The sequence below is a fragment of the Eublepharis macularius genome, chromosome 6 (assembly GCF_028583425.1).
Source record: "Eublepharis macularius isolate TG4126 chromosome 6, MPM_Emac_v1.0, whole genome shotgun sequence".
Taxonomy (NCBI): domain Eukaryota; kingdom Metazoa; phylum Chordata; class Lepidosauria; order Squamata; family Eublepharidae; genus Eublepharis; species Eublepharis macularius.
Genome location: NC_072795.1, coordinates 129,993,629 through 130,012,255, shown reverse-complemented (window position 1 = coordinate 130,012,255; position 18,627 = coordinate 129,993,629). Strand labels below are relative to the sequence as shown.

Genomic DNA, 18,627 nt, shown 5'->3' with positions numbered 1-18,627 from the left:
CTGTTTTGCCTCTCCTTTTACCCTGCAGCCCATTGATCTCTGTGAAATGCTACTCTTGGGGAACGGTGACCAAGACGAAGGATGGTGGTGGTGGTAGATGTCTGCAGTGGGAAGGGGGAATTAGTGGAAATGTCTGATCTATTGCGGAGTGCGAAGAATGAATTAACGCTCCCTGACATAATGCGGTTTCTCTAGTTTTGTGCATGGACGTTGGGAGGCAGAACTTGGCAATACAATCCAGGTGCAGTTATTCCAGTCTAAACTTACTGAGTTCAACTGGGGCGACTGCATACGGTTGCACTCCTGCATCCAGATGCAGCTAATTTACAGAGGTTTAATATTTCAAAGTTCTTCAAAGTGTGAAGTTACTGCATCGTAATGAAGTATATTAAAACCTTTTACTAGAGATTAATTTCAGATTGGGTCCGAAATCAGATTGAAGTGGATCTTGATGGACCTCTCACAAAAAGCGTCTGGTGCCCCTCCAATAGCCGATTACATTGTTCCTACCAATAAACTCAGGTTCTCCATGAGAAGGAACAGAGTAACTAGAAACAATAGTAGACACCAAGTTCATGTCTGCCTCCCCCAAGGGTTTGACAGGAGTGACAATTCAGTAGGAAACTCCATTAAGATCCCTTAGAAATCTGCCAGTAGCTCAGGTGGATCATCCTAATTTTGGTCTCCCATCCCTGCAGGGACCGCATGTACTGAAAAGTCTGCTTTGCCAGATAATGATCTGTCCAGGACAAAAAACCCATTAATTTCCACTATTACCCAATCATGTTGCAACTGATTAGTGTAGATAACCAGATGGTCTTTTGTACGAGAGTACCAAAGCTTGGGACAATCCCACTGCATTTGATAGGGAAGCCTTGGAATGTGACGTCCTTATCTAAAAAAGGGACACCGCCCGTCAAGCAAGGTGGCATGTTCTAAATCCCCAAGGGATAAAAATTACAAGGGCCACATCTGAAACCTCTTCCTCAAGCTCAAGTGGGGAGATTATCAAACAGCAGGTTACTAAGGGTAATAGTGAAAGAGAGGGCCACCAGTTGCTTGACTCCTGTTTACTTGGACAGTTCTCCACTCACTGCCATATTTCCTCCCCACTTGAAAAAGACATTGGTGCCTCTCCCCAACAAGGGCCCAGGCACACACAACATCTAGAAGGCACTGTCTATAACATGTTCAAATTCTCAAAATTTGAGAACCATAAAGTCTTTCAGGCAACCACTGGCCCCTGAATTCCCGGAATACCAAGACAGACCCCTCACCTCTGCTGCTAAGCTGCAATATCTTAAGAGGTGAGAAGGGCCTCTTTGGACTTTGCGTGGGAGATAGGTGGTAAAACAGGCGATACCCTTCTCTGAGCCCGATACTACATGTAGAAAACTTAGGTGTGGAATTATTCTGCGACAAACTTTGTTGACACATGCCGCACACTGCTGTGCGAGTCTGAAGTCAATCACCTCGTGCTTACTCCCAGGAAAATGTGCACAGACTCACACCCTTTGAATTTCAGCGAGGTTCCTGCTGCTGCTTGTTTTTTCTCTCACGGGAAGCATTTGCCACCAGCACCAGCCCGAATAGCAGCATTTTAAATTTGGGTTTCCACTTATCATCAAGTATTCGCCCATTTTCTGCATTTTTCCCTGGCTCGAGTGTGAGTTTCTTGAAACCTGCTTTGATACAATCTTTCTGGGAACGGACCTTTGGATACTTACCGTGAAGGGTCCTTCTCCTCCTCTGAGGAGAGGAGGACAATCTTGGGTGTTTCCTACCATCCAGTCAGGGAGGCAGGAAGTTGATTTTCTTCTTTCTTGCTGGCGCGTGGGCCACCCCTTTCTCAGTTCGGTTGACTCTGCGTAGCAGTAATTCCCCTTGTCGTTAGCTGTCTGTTTAAATATCTGAGTAATTTGCCCTGTCGATATAGGTAAGTGGATCCTATGAGTTAGGGCAGATGGAGAAGACTTCTTAGTGCAGCACTAAGAAGAGAGAGAGGACAGGATAGAAGACGAGGGACCACGGAGGGCAAGGTGTCCTCCTTTCCTCAGAGAAAGACCTTCATGGCAAGTATCTCATGCCCCCGGAGATACGTATGGTCCCTGACCTACACACCTTTCGCCGTGCCCTTAAGACGTTATTATTCCAACAAGCGGGGCTGGCCTAAATGTGTTTTAACTGAACTGTCCTGTTTTGAGTTAAATTATTTAATATGTTTATTTTAGATTCTTAGTGTTTTATACTTGTATGTTTTACTTTTGCTGTACACCGCCCTGAGTCCTTCGGGAGACGGGCGGTATAAAAATTCAATTAAAGTAAAGTAAAGTAAAGTATCCAAAGCACATTAAATCAGGTTTGAGAAAAGTATAGCAACTTGGGTCTCTCAGCCCCGAGTGAAGAGACTGACCAAACTCCAGGACCATGCCAGGGAGAGGTTAAGTTGAACCACAAACGCTGGCTGGCTGCCAACAGCAACTAAAGGGAACAGCAAGAAGAGGACTGCACAGGACATTACGGGAAGTGGTTGACGGTGGAGGAGAAGGAAAAGGACTACTGAGTTTGTCATGGTACGCCACCAGAGTAAACTTCAGGATAGAGGAAGGAATTTCTTGTTCATTTAAATATCCTGGGTAGCTGCTCCCACTTCTAGCATACTGAAATTTCCACATTGCGCCAGGAATGGAGAAGAGGCACAGCCCCTGCTGTATCTCTTCCAAAACGGGAGCTGTAACACAGATGGCACTCCAATAAATGTCTGCATACCCAAGACTCGAATTTAGCTAAGTAACAACAAAAATCACCTGAACATTAGAAGTTCTAGCCAACGGGTACCGAGTTTTTCAATAAAAGAAATCACACATCCCGGAAGATAAGCTGGAAATAAAAACTGCCTTGCCAGAGGTTTATTATTTATTCTGAAGGCTTTCTGTTGCACACGGGAAAAGTGTTAGAAGCCCTTTGGCACCAGCATGCCTGCAATGGGCTCAAGAAGACAGTCTGCCCAGCAGACTGATCCAAAGGTTGCAAGGTGGGACCTGCTCCAACGTGTCGCCTCCAGTCACTAAAATGGGAACAGGATTGGCTTTGCTGACAGCCACAGGCTCACAGCTTAGGAGCGCACCGTTGGGATTCAGAGCCATCGTAGAGATGGATGAGACGATCTGCTTCTCTCCAGCCGGACAATAAGGCTCCGTGAGTAGTAGAATAAAAAGTCCGGTGCGTGGCTTCTCCTGCAAAGAGGATCTGTGACGGCTGCAATGAGAGAAAGGACTGTTAGCATGGCCTGTCTGGTCGCAGGCAGACTAGGACCCAAAACAGACGAGACACCTCACGCGTGGAGGACGTGCGTCAGCTTCCCACAAGGTTCCACAGGAAGTGTAGTGAGAATGAGCCTCCCTCTTTTCCCTGGCAGAGGTTCTTTCTCTAGGCGTCTTGTCTAGTCTGCTCGGCTCCCTTTCGCCGCCACCGGCTCCCCTTGTTCCCCGAAAAGCACTCCACAGCCAGAGCGAACCGAGCATGTGGGCAGAGGCGAGAGGGAGCTGACTGCACCGTTGGCGGTCGGAGCTGGCATCAGTGATTGGCTTGTCCCTCTCAACCCCACCAGCGCGCTCCTCTCGCTCCTCTCAATGCACTCCGCAGCCAGAGGGACAAGGTGCCTATCGCCATTGCCAGCTCCCTCTGACCACTGGCGCAATCGGCTCTCTCTTGCCACCACCCACCCGCTCAGCTCCGTCTGGCTGCAGAGTGCTTTTAGGGGACCAAACAACAAGGGATACCTCCGAACCTGCTGAAATGTAAAAAGGAGGGGGGAAACCCCGGGAGGCAAATTAGCAATTGTATAGTAGCTGAAGTCTTTAACGTACCTTCAGAGCCTTGCTACAAGTGACATTTTACACGTGAAGGATAAAGGATCATTTTTGCAAGTCTTTCTGGGAACTGAAGTTCCTCTCCCCACCCCTTTTCCTTTTGTTCCTTCCCCTCGCTGCCTGAAGAGACAGAGAAAGCCTGCGGCAACAGCAACCTTTGCAAATTGTTCCTCCAGTCACAAGCCTGCTCTCAATGATCTTTGGGGCAGGCAGCTGCAATTTTCTCAGCTTTCTCCAGAGCATTCCCCCCACCCCCAGCAAGACGATTTGCAAAAGCTGATGTTGCCGTGGGCTCTCTCTGCCTCTTCAGGCAGCGAGGGGAAGGAACAGAAGGAAAAGGGGTGGGGGAGAAGAACTTCAGTTCCCAGAAAGACTTGCGAAAATGATCCTTTATCCTTCACGTGTAAAATGTCACTTGTAGCAAGGCTCTGTTACTTCAACAATGAAGAACAATCATGTGAAACACTTTAACAGCCGTACATTAAACTGTATTGACAACTTTAAACAAACAAAATGTAGCAGAGATGACGACTCGATATACACAAATGCAAGTAAGCTACTAGTCCTTACAGAACTTATAGTTCAATGAGTACTTGTTTAGTTGTTTTCTTGTTAGTTCTTCCAGATGTGTGAAAACGGTTCTACTCCAACTTCAAACTCAGCAGCTTCATTCCTATTCCACTGTAATGATGCAATAAAATGTTGATGTATTCCAACCTCATGTAGGAGGTGTGATTTTTCACAACTGATTGAAGTCAGAGTAGGGGAGAGCCTCTTGATAGCCTAACAGGCGTGTGCGAGCATTCTTGTCCCGTTTCGTATGGGTCACTTTCCCAAAGGCATAACATTATACAATCATATGTGGTCATTTCTCATCCAGTTACCACGTGTAGTTTTCGACAGACATTACCGTGCTTTTAGGGGAGCTGGCAGCAGCGAGAGGGAGAAGAGGAATTCTCTCCCTCTTCTCCCTGGCAGAGGTTCTTTCTCACTACACTTTGCAGGAAACTGACACATGTCCTCCACACATCAGGCGTCTTTCTGTTTTGGCTCTATGTCAGCCATGCTGTGGGGAAACACGGGGGCAGAAGACTGAACACGTGTGATTTGAGGGAGAAATCAGCCAGGGCTCAAGAAACAGTGAATGCACAGCTGCGTTGCAGATTGTGAACACGCAGCGGGGCCTGACAGTCGAGACAAACAACGACACAGCCAGAGCCTGCAGGTGTTACCTTGAGATCTGAACCTTCCTCAGGAAGCGGCCGAGCCAGAGCATCGATGTCGTCGCCACAGCTCCCAACGGCCACGTAGCTGTACGAGCCTCTGGTGTAGGGTTCGCTGTGCCAGCTGGACCTCAGAATGTTCTTTGGAGGGGCCAGTTGCGGATTTCCTGATGCACACACAGAGAGAGCCAGTGACCGCGTGGTCCACCAGTCCTGTTTGAGAACCTACTTTAAACAGCATGAAACTACTGTGACCCGAATAGCTCTTCTGCCTACTTCCTCAGGCAGATGGCTTTCTGTGCAGGAAAACATCAAACCCAAATCTGAAATACAGCAGCAGTGTGAGACCTAAGAAAAGGGGGGGGGGACTGCTAAACTGCTTTGACAAAAGAAGCTTAAAAGATTGGCAACAGGGATAGACATTCCTCGTGCGTGGTGGCAGAATTGCACTGGACTTCTGGCTGTCTAATTCCGTAGAAGGGACACAAGGTGCCAGAAAGGATTCCATCTCAGTATGCCCAACAGTTCACTACTTAATTTCTTATGCCTTCTCTTCTGCATTCTCAAAAGTAGGTCATTAGTTTGTTCTGGATGACTCTGGTCAGGCCTGATTTAGATACACTCGTGCACTTAAGAAACCCTGAACATCTAGTTAGCTCTCCTATATCAAATCATTTAATTCCTGGCAAAAGGTACACCACAGATAACGTTTTAGGTTCGTTACCGCTACGCGAGTAATACAATTGTGGCGTTTCTGCTTCTCTGCTACGCCTTTATTATTACAACATTATTTAATATTCTTAATGACAATCAACAGAAAAATCATACCATCCATCGTCTCTTTTGGTCTTCCACCAATGCAACCATCCTTGAATAATATTGCCGGCTTCTACGAAGTTAAACATTCCTGCCAATCTTAGATACTCCCTGCACCTGGCGCTTGGTACATTGTACATATTGATACGAATTAGATGTCTTTTCTAATCTAGTGAAGAGTTCACTAACATCTTTAAGGCTAACCAACTTAATTGTAGCACAAGCTTTTGAGAACTACAGCTCTCTTCGTCAGTTGCATCTGATGAAGAGAGCTGCGGTTCTCGAAAGCTTATGCTACAATAAAGGTGGTTAGTCTTAAAGGTGCTACTGGACTCTTTGCTATTTTGCAACTACAGACGAATGCGGCTAACTCCTCTGGATCTTCTAATCTACACATGGCAATATAACTGTGTAACTCTATTATTTTATGCACCTTGCCAAGGTTGTTTTATTCTAGGCCTCCAGGCTCCCTTTGTAGCATGTCTAGTTAGGCTGCAAGGCTAGTCTTGTTTTTCTGTGCAAAGGAATCTTCTATGACTTCCTTGGTCAAATCCAGAAACTGTTCCCCTAAAGTTCTACCTATGTCCATGACAAGTTGGTCGGTGTTTACTGCAAATGCTTGATTTCCAAGGAAAGTGTGCAGGTGGGGGAAGAAGAGGGAGACAGACATTTCTGATACACAAGCTTCTTTATACACACAGCACTTTGCTAAAAAGCAAGCTCAGAAGAGGCACCTACCCGTCACTCTGCGAAAGACTTGCGTTAAGTCTGCGAGAACCTCCGCATCCGTGAGGGTTTCCATGAATTCAGCTTCTTTCCCAGCAATGAAACCGCAGAGGATGTGCCCGTACCTGTATGGTAAAAGTATAATTTCCATCAGAGGAAAGGTATTGGCCAGAAGCTAGACTGCCCCAAGTCTACTAAACTGGTCGTGCTAGTTCAGTCTGACTTAGGGTTCCCTCTTTTAATGTGTTCAGAAAGATAGTACAGGAATTTCATGTGATGTTCTGTATTCCATTCGTTCTCAAAATATGACGGTCAGCAGCAGCAGAAGTCTTGGGTATGAAAAGTCTTTTGCCAATACTTCCACCACGCTGAAAAGAATTTACTTTTTTACAAGCACATGAAGTTGCCTCACATTTCATACTGTATGTTTGGATCAGGGCTTTTTTTCAGCAGGATCTCCCAGGATCTGAGATCTGGCACCTCTGGAAAAAAATCACGTGACTGGTGGCCCTGCCCCCGGCTGCCAAAGACCCGTGGGCCATCTCCCTGGATGGAGCTTCCCCTGGGTCTCTTCCCCAGCCTTTTCCTCCCTCCCTCCCTCCCTCCCTCTTTCCCATGTTAGTCTGTAGTTGCAAAATAGCAAAAAGCCCAGTAGCACCTTTAAGACTAACCAACTGTATCGAAGCAAACCTTTGGAGAACCACATGCATAAGTGGGTGTCATCAAAATATTGATGGCACCCAATACCAATGCCTCAGACAATCTAATTCAAGTCTTTTAATCAAATGGATTCTGGTTTTGGAAAAGGCATGACTTAACTTGCAATTTGCTGCTCACAAAGTAGATCTCTGGCTCACAATACTGCACCGCTTAGAGGGAACATTGCAGAGCACTCCGGGAAGCGAGGTCACTTCCGGGAAGCGAGGTCATTTCTGGAAGTGACATCATCTTGTGTTTCCAGCAGCGTGCTTTGCGCGTGCACGTGATAAGAGAGAGACCCTCCACATCTTTTCCCAGAAAAAAAGCCCTGGTTTGGATTATATAATGCGTGGAATTGGGCCTGCAACCATTTTTGACCATGCAATGGGACAAGTAGGACAAGTCCGGTTGTGAGAAACATGAGAAAATAAGGAAAATGGAACACATCACTGTGGGAACTACAAAAAGTAGATCTAGACTAGAGTTTCTGGAAGTTTATAGCTTACTGACGGAGTCACGTCATTTAGTATATAATCATTCATACACAAAAGGCAAACTTTGCCCCAAGTTGCAAACTGTGATCATGTTATAAAGTAAACCAAAGGCCACATTGCTGCAGTTTATAATCTATATTTATGACACTGCTCCACGTCTGAAGATAGTAAGGAAGGTTTTTTGTATCTATGAACACACATATTCTGCACAGAGCATACTAGATGAGCAAGGATTGTTCACTCCTATTCCACTGCTACAGAAAGAGGAAATCAAGCATAGATATTTGAGATATTTGAAGCCAAAATGACAGATCTGCGAGTAGTCACAAGCAGTGGGACCAAACAGTTGGCATTAAGGCTCAGCCTGGACTCCACCTGGCAGCTGAAAGATGAATGAATGGGCACTCAGTGAAGTTCATTGGGGAGGAAGGCCCATTGCCAGGGGGCCAACACAGGAAAGGACCCTCTCTCCTCTGAGCAGGGCCCAAGGAATGTGAATGTCCCCTTTGCCAGATGCACAGATGGCCGTTGGTCTCCTGGGAAGATTTACTCCCAGCAGCAGCCAACTCTACTTCTCCAAAGAGTTAACGTGCATACAGCTAGAGACAACTCAAAATCCATAGCTTAAATTTCTTCTGAAGAAGTCTCTACTTTCCTTACCAGATTTTTTTGGGGGGGGGGGACGACAAGAAAATGGCACCCCCAACAAGAGTAAGACTCTAGTAATGCAATGAAGGATGGCTAGTAACTCATCCCCAAATGTGAGAAAATTCTTTTCCTCTGTTTCACTAAATGTAAGCAAAGCTCCCTATTGTTTATCTCTAGATAATTCACTATTTTGGCACAGCATCAGCCTGTAACCATAATATCCATAACTGAGAAATAGTAAAGAGTCCATTAGCACCTTTAAGACTAACCAACTTTATTGTAGCATAAGCTTTTGAAAACCACAGCTCTCTTCATCAGATGCAAGTGATGAAGAGAGCTGTGGTTCTCGAAAGCTGATGCTACAATAAAGTTGGTTAGTCTTAAAGATGCTATGGGACTCTAACTGAATGAATTTATTTGCGGTCAGAGACCATAACAATGACAATACATCCTTATCAATCAATAAAATAATGAAATCCAGTGTAAAAATGTAAAGGACATAAAAATACATTTAGCATTTAAAACCATATCTTAAAATGTATATAGTTCTCTAGGAACCGCGGGAATTCTAATATTTAAAACACTGACATTAAAATAGTTAAAATCGTAAAAAGAGCAGGACAGACTATGTATGGCTATTCTTTTATTATGGAATTTAACCAAATAGAGACAGAATTTGGCTTTTTGCCTGGAGATAGTTGGATTTTCATCAGTTAGGAGTTTCTCCAGGCAGGCCTTATTTGCCTCTGCAATTGGTCTGTCTTAAGAGTGGGGAAATAAACTTGTCCCTATAGGCGTGATGGAAAGGACAACGAAAGAACATATGAATAAGTGATTCCACTTTATCAATGGAACAACAGCAGCGTCTATCCTCGTATGGGACCTTTCTATATTTCCCTTCATTGAAGGGATAACTTCACATCGGGCCAGGGTGAAAGCTCTTCTATAAGATGGGACATCCAAATGAGTGAGATATCTGGCCATACCCGTAACATATCTAGATTCCCTAGAGGACATAAAATGAGGAGATGGAGCTAAATCTCATTGGCACTCTGTCTCTCACATTTTGTTTAGCAATACTTTTTGCCTGGTCACTGCCCTGAGTCAGTAGGTCGGCAGGTGAGAGTCCCAACTACAGGACTCTACTATTTTGCATCTACAAACTAACACGGCTAACTCCTCTGGATAGCTGAGAAAAACACCCCTCATGGGGCCAGAAAAAAAGAAGAAGTAAAATGTCCGTTGGTCCCTCAAGTTACTGCTAGGAACAGCAAGGGTGGGAAATTAGGAAGCACAATCCCTGGTACATTACTGGAGGAAAAAATCCTCCTGAAATAAGCAACAACTATTATTGCTTTTTTGGTTTGAAAACTCTGTCCATTGGTGTACCTCCTGCAATCTGGAAACAGAACTGAGGCTCTCCCTTGAACGTGTGATTTATGGGTAACTGGCATTTTGATTCAGGGTGCCAATTCACAATAACCCAGGTTTGCATTAAACACAAAAACTGTAGCACTCATGCAGGAGGCAGGGTATTTGAAGATCTTGCACAAATAGTCAAATCCCTCCTTCATGCCCTTAACCTGCAGGGGGCAGCCCTTACTCTCTCCCCCGTTATGCAGCCAAGGAACATATCTGGCTCAAGACCCGAGCACAACTGCAAAATGTGATGGAAACGATGCATGAGATTTGTGCCTTAGCAGCACGGCAGTTTAAAACTTGAGTTTTTCCTTTGTCCAAAATGTTGCCTGCAGAAAGGCCTACGGAAGAATCTGCTTCAGATGCTCTTTCCCGTTCAGAGCGGGCCTGGAGCCTAACAAACAAAACCAACCAACCTCTCTGGTGGGTGGAGAACGACGAAGGCCCCGATCTTTTGGAACCAGGCAGCCGGCAAATCAGCAGGGGGCTCAGCCAGAGGCGATTCTGCCTCCCACACCATCTCAACTACTTGACAGTCTGGCTCCCAGAACGGCCGCTCAAATTCCAGGAAGATTTTGTTGTTGGTCCCAAAGCCCAAGTGTCTGATTGCTGCCACCTTCTGGGGTGGAAGTGGAGGACAGAAAAGGGCCTCCTGCTGTTCTTTGAGGACACCTAAGGAGAACGAAAGGACTCAGTGGTGCAAAGGAAGTAAGCAACCAGCCTAGTTTAACACATGACACACTTTAGGTCAAGATAAAAGCTTTGGGGAGCACCAGAAAACATTCAGACCCGAGAAAGGTCAAGGGGAGCACGAATCCAGGGACAGGTGGCATAGACACTTCATGTGTGCCAGTATTCTGTAGTGGTTAGAGCGCCGGCACTCTTTTTGGATGGGCAGCAAAAGCCTCTTTGCTAATCTTCTTAGAGCCAAGCCACAAGTGACGCCTGACACAGGTTGGACACCTGTCAGCTTCCCTCAAGTTTTGATGGGAAATGTAGGCGTCCTGGTCTTACAGCGTGGCTCTCCATTACAGCTGCAAGACCAGGATGCCTACATTTCCCATCAAAACTAGAGGGAAGCTGACAAGTGTCCAACCTGTGTCAGGCATCACTTGTAGCTTGGCTCTTAGACAGCCAGTGTTGTATACTGGTTAGTGTCAAGACCAGGATCTGGGAGACCCAGGTTCAAATCTTCACTCGTCCATAGTAGCCCGCTGGCTGAACAATGGATTTTACAGAAAAATGGCTCCCCTTCATTGAACATATAGCCAAGAATGACATACAACCAAAAATCCAGTGTACCAAACCATGATGTTATGACAATTTCAAATCTATGAACACTCATGACTATACATCCTTAGTCGGACCTTGCACAACAACAAATGACATGCGCAAACAACTTATTCAGTCGTTTGGTTCATCATGATACATCTTATCCTCCTGAACCATCGACAACAAAATAAAGCTTTCAATCTTGTGTAACATCGAAAGAATCCATGCGGATAACCTGAGTTATTGACTCAATAGATATATAATGTCAATATCGTACCTTGCAGCGGCTGGTTTTATTGTTATCTTTAATGTTATTATTGTTTATCTTTAATGTCATTGTTGTTTATAAGTTAACATCAATTTTAATAAAGGTTTTAAAAATTTTAAAAACCTGGAAGCCTGCTAGGTGACTTTGGACCAGTCACAACACGTTCAGCCTAACAAACCTCACAGGGCTGTTGTGAGGATTAAAAAAAAGGAGAGAAGAATGATGTAAGCTGCTTTTTGTTCCCTGGGGAGAAAGGCTGGGCATATATGTAAGCACTGGAAAATATTCTGGTCTCTCTGTTGCCAAATCTAGGATCCCCAGTAGCATAGAGGTTGTGAGACATTTGTGGCGAGGAATTGGACTCTAGCACAATTCACTGCCCCTAGAAGACAAACAGTGTGTTGGGGGGGGGGTGAGGGCACAGGTGTCCAAACAGGACGTCCACAAGCAGTAGTTGAAGGGGGAGCTGTCCTTTGGATCATGCCTAGAGCAGCCAGGTGGAGAAGAGGAATCGGGTAGTACAAGGAGCTCCCTACCTCACTTGGTAAACAACCAGTTGACACACAAATGGGACAAGTGGGTGGAAGGACTGAAAAGGGAGTCCTAAAATCCAAACAGTTGGGAGTCAAAGTTCAGGAGATTCCCAGCTCCAGTGTGGCCCTCCCTCAGCTCTGTGGTGGTGGACAGCCCTCAAGTCACAGCTGAATTATGGCGACCCCTGATGCGGTTATCATGGCAAGAGAGTAACAGAGGTGGTTTGCCATTGCCTGCCTCTGCAACCCTGATCTTCGTTGGAGGTCTCCCACCCAATTACTAACCAAGGCCGACCCTGCTTAGCTTCTGAGATCTCATGAGATCAGGTTCATTTGGGCTATCCACGTTAGGGGCCCTCAGGTGTGTACCACTCACTTTTTAAGCAGACTGTTAAAGGGGGCAAAGAGAAGGGCAGAGCGCTGGTTATAAGGAAGTTAACTCCTAGCACAAACACCAGAGTTGAAAACAAGAGAGCCAGACAAAGTTCACCTAAAGGGATGGTGAGGAGGACGTGATCCGCCAAGAAGGTCTCACGGTCTTCACACTCCACTTGCACGGGGAAGAGCCGGCCTGTGATAGGCTCCACAAAGGAGCCCCCCCAACGAACTGTTGTCACCACTTTATTGAACAGCACACAATCTTCAGGAAGCAACGCTCTCATACGCTCTGTGAGGCCTTCATAGCCGCTAGGAAACAGGGAAGAAAGTCAGGCAGCCGGGTCTGACCAGGACGGACTCCTACCCAAAGGTAGGTGTCTATGAACCAAAACAGCCTCCACCCACAACACAAAAGAGAGAGGGAAACCAGAACCCAGAGGGAGAAAATTCACTCCAGAGAAATCATCAAGAAAATGCCCAGGTGACAGGAAAAGTGGGCCGACACTTAGACACTTCCCTAAGCAACGAAGGCCTGGCTCGGCTTGCCTCCCCACCACCCCTGTCAAGCCTGAGGCACGGGCAAGCTTTTCTCTCAGGAGGAGCTGAGGCAGCCACTCACTTGGGGAAGGTGCAGTCCAGTCCAGGGAGCGTTGCATACTCCCCAAAAGGACCCAAGGCCACCAGGTCCATGCTATGGGTCCCACTCACGCAGCATTCCACTTTGAGGTACATGTTGAGGATGGCCAGCTTCAGGCGCTTTGTAGCCTCATCCTCAGACCATTCCTTCACCTGCTGAGCGATTGCCTCTTTCAGGTACTCGCCCACGCTGGGCACTGGCACATCAGCTGCATGCAGGAACCCGCGAGTTTCTTCTAAGAGGGTCAAGAAGAGGACTCCCATGGAGTCCAGCAGGCCAGGACTGACCACCTGGCCCTGACTGGAGTAGCAGACAGACGGCAGCACCAGATGCCCCCCGATGTCCACCTGCTGGTTCTCTTCAGACATGGCACCCTCATCCAGCAGCCCGTATTCCCCTGCCAACCGGAAGACAGGGTTCTCCCTGGAGGGCCCGTGGATCCAGTGGGCACCCATCTCAACCACCTTGTTTCCTAGAAGAAAGGAGAGAGAATCCACTTTGGCCTGGAGCTGCTTCCCAAAATCTCCACCATGAGAGGAAACCCTGGACCCCCCCCCCCCCATGTTGGCTGAGGAATGAGAAGCATGGCTGTGAACTCCAGCTTGGGAAATTCCTGGAGATTCTGAGCTGAAAGGAGCGCTCAGCAGGGACCTGGTGCCTTACAGTCTACCCTTTCAAACTGGCATTTCCTCCAGCGGAACTGCTCCCTGTAGTCTGGAGATCAGTGGGAATTCCAGATCTCCTGGTGGCTGGCAACTCTAAGCTGTGCCTTTCCAAGTCGACACAGCTGCAGGGTGGCAAACCAGAATTAATTCTTGTTCTTGGCTGCTGTTATTGCCTCACTATAACTTTTTTGGAGGGAGGGTTTCAGAGCTGAACTACACGAGACACATGGGTGCATGTCAGATCCTGCAAGGATCCCTGGGAAATGTAGTCTTTTTTTTAAAAAAAACCCTGCCATTTGATATGATTTTCAGCTGGGGAGAATCGCAATGGAGGGACTCTCTCTTTCACATACAAACACTCTCTCTTTCTCCCTTTCAAAAATCCTCTGGGTGCTTGGGATGGGGGTGAGGTGGTGGGGAACAACATAACAAGAGGCAGGAAAAAACCAAGGTGTTTTGCAAATGAGAGAGAAACCCAGTCCCTCCCATTCTTCTTCTCCCAGCAGGGAATCGCAGTGCGGATTCCCCCTGCCCCCATCTCTGAGCTCCTGAAGGAAAACTGAAGTGAGTGGATTTTTGAAAGAGAGAATATCTCCGGTCCAGCAGCTATTCTTTGTAAGAAAATCCACTCGGCCAAGTTTTCCTCCAGGAGCTTGGAGAGGAGGGAGGGTAAGACTACCACTCCCGGGGAAGCTTTCCCAACCCAACCCATGCTTTTCAAGCGTAATTTGTCTTGTGTGTTTCATCTGAGTTCTGGAGAAATTAAGGTTGCCAACTCCAGGTGGTGAAATTCCTGGAGATTTGGGGGAAAAGCCTGGAAAGGGTGGAATTTGGGAGCAGAGTGAACTCAGCCATAGAGTTCAACCTGCAAGCTGCCAGTTCCTCCAGGGGAACTGAGCTCTGTATTCTGGAGATCAGTTGGCATTCCGGGAGAACTCCAGGCGCCGCTTGGAGGCTGAACTCAAAAGCTCACAGCGGGATGAGGCTTTTTGATCGATCCTATGAAAGGTATGGCACCGACGGTTTGTTCTGGAGGCAGCTTTGGAGCGCAGGTGGAAGGCGATGGAGGGGTGCCCGGAATCCCATTCTGGAACATTGGGAGTCCCTTTCTGCCTAGTCAGGTGGAGTGGTCACTGTGACCACGTGCAAGATTCGGGTCCAGCAGCACCTTGGAGCCCAACAAACTTTCCAGATGGCGCAACAAAACACCCAGTGAGCACACTTCTGTCTACTTTTCCGGAGAACGCCGGGCAGCGCAGCCGGCTGCCTCCCTGCTGGGACAGGCGACGGAGCGGCGCCCAGAATCCTGTTCTGGAACATGGGAGATCCCTTTGTGCCTAGTCCGGTGGAGCGGTCACTGTGACCACGTGCAAGATTCGGGTCCAGCAGCACCTTGGAGCCCTTTCCAGGCGGCGCAACAAAAGATCCACACGAGCACGCTTCTGCCTACTTTTCCGGAGAGCGCAGAGCAGGCGGCTGCCTCCCTGCTGGGAAAGGCGATGGAGGGGCGCCCAGGCTTCGCGATCCGGGAGGTGGGGAAGGAGGAGACGCCTGCTCGGGCCGGCCAGAGGCGCCTGCGGAACTCCCGGCCCGGCCCCTCCGGCCCTCCGCCGCCTTACCGAGCTTCGCGGAGCGGATGCGTCCGCCGACTCTGCCCGAGGCCTCCAAGAGGCGCAGGTCGGCGAAGCGCCGGGAGGCGCGGCGGAGGCGCAGCGCGGCGCCCAGCCCCGCCACCCCCGCGCCCACGATCAGCACCCGCGGCGGGCTCGCGGGGGCGCCGCGGCTCGGCCTCCCTCCTCCGCCCGCCTCCATGGCTCCGGCTCGGCGGAGCGAAACGGCTCCGCGCGCCGCTGCCCGGCCGGCCAACTTCCGCCCGCCTCGGCCGCGGCCGCATTTTACGCACGGCGGGAGGAGCGAGGAGCGAACGCGCCGCCTCAGCGGGCGCGGCCAGAAAACAACTTGGCCGGGGTTTGAGTGGCTGCGCGGCCGGCTCGGAGGGCGGAGAGAGCGAATACAAAAATAACATTTTGCAACATTTGCAACAACAAAAATAACAGTTTGCACGTTGGCAACAAAAATAACAGTTTGCAACATTTTGCAACATTCACCCCAACCCTAAAGTGCCATTTTTTGTGTGAAAAAGTAAGCTGAGAAGCCCAGGCTGCCCTCCAAGCCCGGACCCTGAGCGAGCGCGCCCACTTTCCCCTCCCCGCCGGGAACGCCTCCTGCTGCCCTCCACGTCATGCCAGTCGATGCCCACCGATGTTTCAACGGAGGACGCCTCCAGTTCTGGAGCACGGGGGTCCCTTTCTGCCTAGTCAGGTGGAGTCGTCGGTGTGACCCTAAGGGACGTGCGTGGTGCTGGAGGAGAGTTTTGCAGAGACCAGGGGTGGCCAGAAAGACAAAGAAGTGGGTTCTAGATGAAATCAAGCCTGAATTCTCCCTAGAAACTAAAATGACAAAACTGTTACAGTAAGTTGGTCACGTTATGAGAAGACAAGATGCTTTGGAAAAGTCAATGCCAGGAAAAGTAGAAGGCAGTAGGAAATGAGAAAGACCTAAAATGAGATGGCTGGACTCATGGCAGCCAAGCCAAGCCCCAGCAACTCTACCAGAGGCCCAGGGGCCACTCAGCTCTGACCGTCCATCACCAATAACAAGTGTCAGTTCACACAGATGCCCATCTAGGGGAAAAATGCAGTGAGTGAGCCAGTGCCTATCATTTGTCCCCTGAGCGGAGTGACCCCAAAACAGTGGCTTATCTACCATAGGTAGGGTTGCCAGCTCCTTCTGTCCTCCCGGCGGGAGAGGTGGGACCTGGCACTTACTTTTCGCCACCCAGGTTTGAACCTTGCGCACGCCCTTTGCACGTGTGTGCTCTGGCACTCTTTTGGGCATGATGCGCTCTTTTGGGCATGATGGCGTCACTTCCGGAACTAACGTCACCACGCCAAGTGCGCGGCGACATCACTTCTGCAAGTGACATCATGCTGGCCGCGGGAGCACTCCTGTGCTCTGCGCGGCTCAAATTCAGCCAGTTTAGGGCCTAAATTGTCCCCAAACTGAGTGTGGGGATCGCTGATTGCTGGGCGATCGATGGACAAGGGGGCAAATCCCTGGGAGTTTGCCCACCCCTGGTGTGCACTTCTGAACCTTAATCACAGGGGTTGTGCAGCCTGGCTTGCTCCAGGGCCATTTTCACTTCCCAGTCCACTCCTGCGCATCAGTGCTATTGAATTCCCAGTTCTGAGAATCTTCTCCCTCTATGTGTTGTGCTGGATGCTACCTGCACCTACAACATTTATACACTTCTGCGCAGTTCCAAGTTTTCCTTATAGAAATCCCCTGAGGTGAAGGAAATCAGAAAAGCCACCAGCAACATCTGATCTGGGGATCATACCCACGGCTGCGTTTTAAGGCAGTATACAGTAACTTTTAGCTCAGGCCCATTCCGGATGGCACATTTTAAGCTGGCCCTTACAATGATAGGTGCTGAATCAGCTTGGGCACCTGGCATTCCGCACTGCACGGGCTCCAGGTGATTTGGTGCCTGCTTTCTTATTCCAGATGAGTCGAGATCCTCTGCTGTGGCTTGAATTGTTTGCTTGGCACAATATGGCACCTCTCTGCCAGAGCAAAATGCTAAAATGCTGCTAGAATGCGTTCTCATTGGCCTTCACACATCATGTGACCGTATTATGGGATGGAGGTGGCAGATTCTTGAGATGAATCCCCCATTCCCATTTCTAAATCACCATGAACGTGACCTCCGCTTACAGGGTTCATTTCGAGGGGAAACACGCAGGAACGCAGTTCCGGCAGTTCCCAAAAGAGGTCACATGTCAGGTGGCCCCGCCCACCTGACTCTCGGCCCTTTTGGGCCCGTTTTGTTTTGGATTGCGGCTGAAACGGCCTGGATCGGGCCTCTGACGGGTGGTGGATCACTCTCCTGCTCAGCAGCAGCCCAATCCTGACCATTTAGGGCCCCTTTTCAGCCATTTTCAGCCCCCTTTTGCCATTTTGGGCCCAATTTTGGCCCTGAAAGGCCAGAATTGGGTCCAAAACAGCCAAGATAGGTGATGCCAGGGGGTGTGGCACATACAAATTAGTTACGCCTATGAATGACACATTTCCAGCGATGTCAAGGGGCATGGCATATGCTAATGAGTTTTGCTAATGAGGTATGCTAATGAGTTTCTCCAGCTCTTTTTCTACTAAATGACCCCAGGCTGGTTATAAAGAAAGGAAATAAAAAAGTAGACCCAAGAAGTGATCAGTGGGAAATATGGGTTGCCATCAGGGAATGGGTCGAACTTTGTGCTTACAGGGGTAGAACACATGAACATCACAGCATTGCGACTCTCCTCTAATTAAAAAAAGTGGGGGGTTGGATGCTCAGTTGCTTGATGCTTGTTTCACCACTTCAAAAATGGGGTCTCCCTACGAAACCAAACAACTACTGAAAAAGAGTAACAAACTGCCTGGGGAGCGATACAATAAAGCAACCGATCAATACGATTACACGAATAAATATAATCAAAGTGCAACTGTGCTTAAAGTGCCTGCCAAATATAATCCAATAAATACAATTAAAGGGATCGATATCTAGACCAGTTACAAAATCACATCAATAAACGTACACATAAATATCGTTACATGCACTTCCAGACCAACTGGTAAATATTTGTTCATATATAATATGACAGTCCATATCACTGTTCCTTTAACAGATGCAGAGGAAATCTGCGCAAAGGAAGGTAGATAAGTAAATAAGAGTACACCGTCCAAAAAGATTCACCAGTTCTTTTTTTTCAAATTTGACAGGTACTTGGCTTTATTCTGCAATCGCATTATATTCCTGCTCCAAACTGGCCGAATGGCTGACAGTCGGCTACTCATATTTACTTATCTACTTACCTTCACTTGGACGTCCTCTGCATTTGTTAAAGGAACAGTGATAATATCCAATAAATAAGG

General features: G+C 48.2%; 1 protein-coding gene across 1 annotated transcript; it reads right to left on the bottom strand.

Moving 5' to 3' along the window:
- Window positions 1–2,898: 2,898 nt before the first annotated feature.
- On the bottom strand, window positions 2,899–15,494 carry PAOX (polyamine oxidase). The gene is made up of 7 exons (XM_054983693.1): window positions 15,270–15,494; window positions 12,968–13,457; window positions 12,461–12,657; window positions 10,314–10,569; window positions 6,650–6,762; window positions 5,105–5,262; window positions 2,899–3,258 (listed from the first exon to the last, which is right to left on the bottom strand). Exons 1-7 carry the CDS (start codon window positions 15,460–15,462, stop codon window positions 3,109–3,111), a joined length of 1,557 nt encoding a protein of 518 aa, XP_054839668.1. The 5' UTR covers window positions 15,463–15,494; the 3' UTR covers window positions 2,899–3,108.
- Between the last annotated feature and the right edge of the window lie 3,133 nt (window positions 15,495–18,627).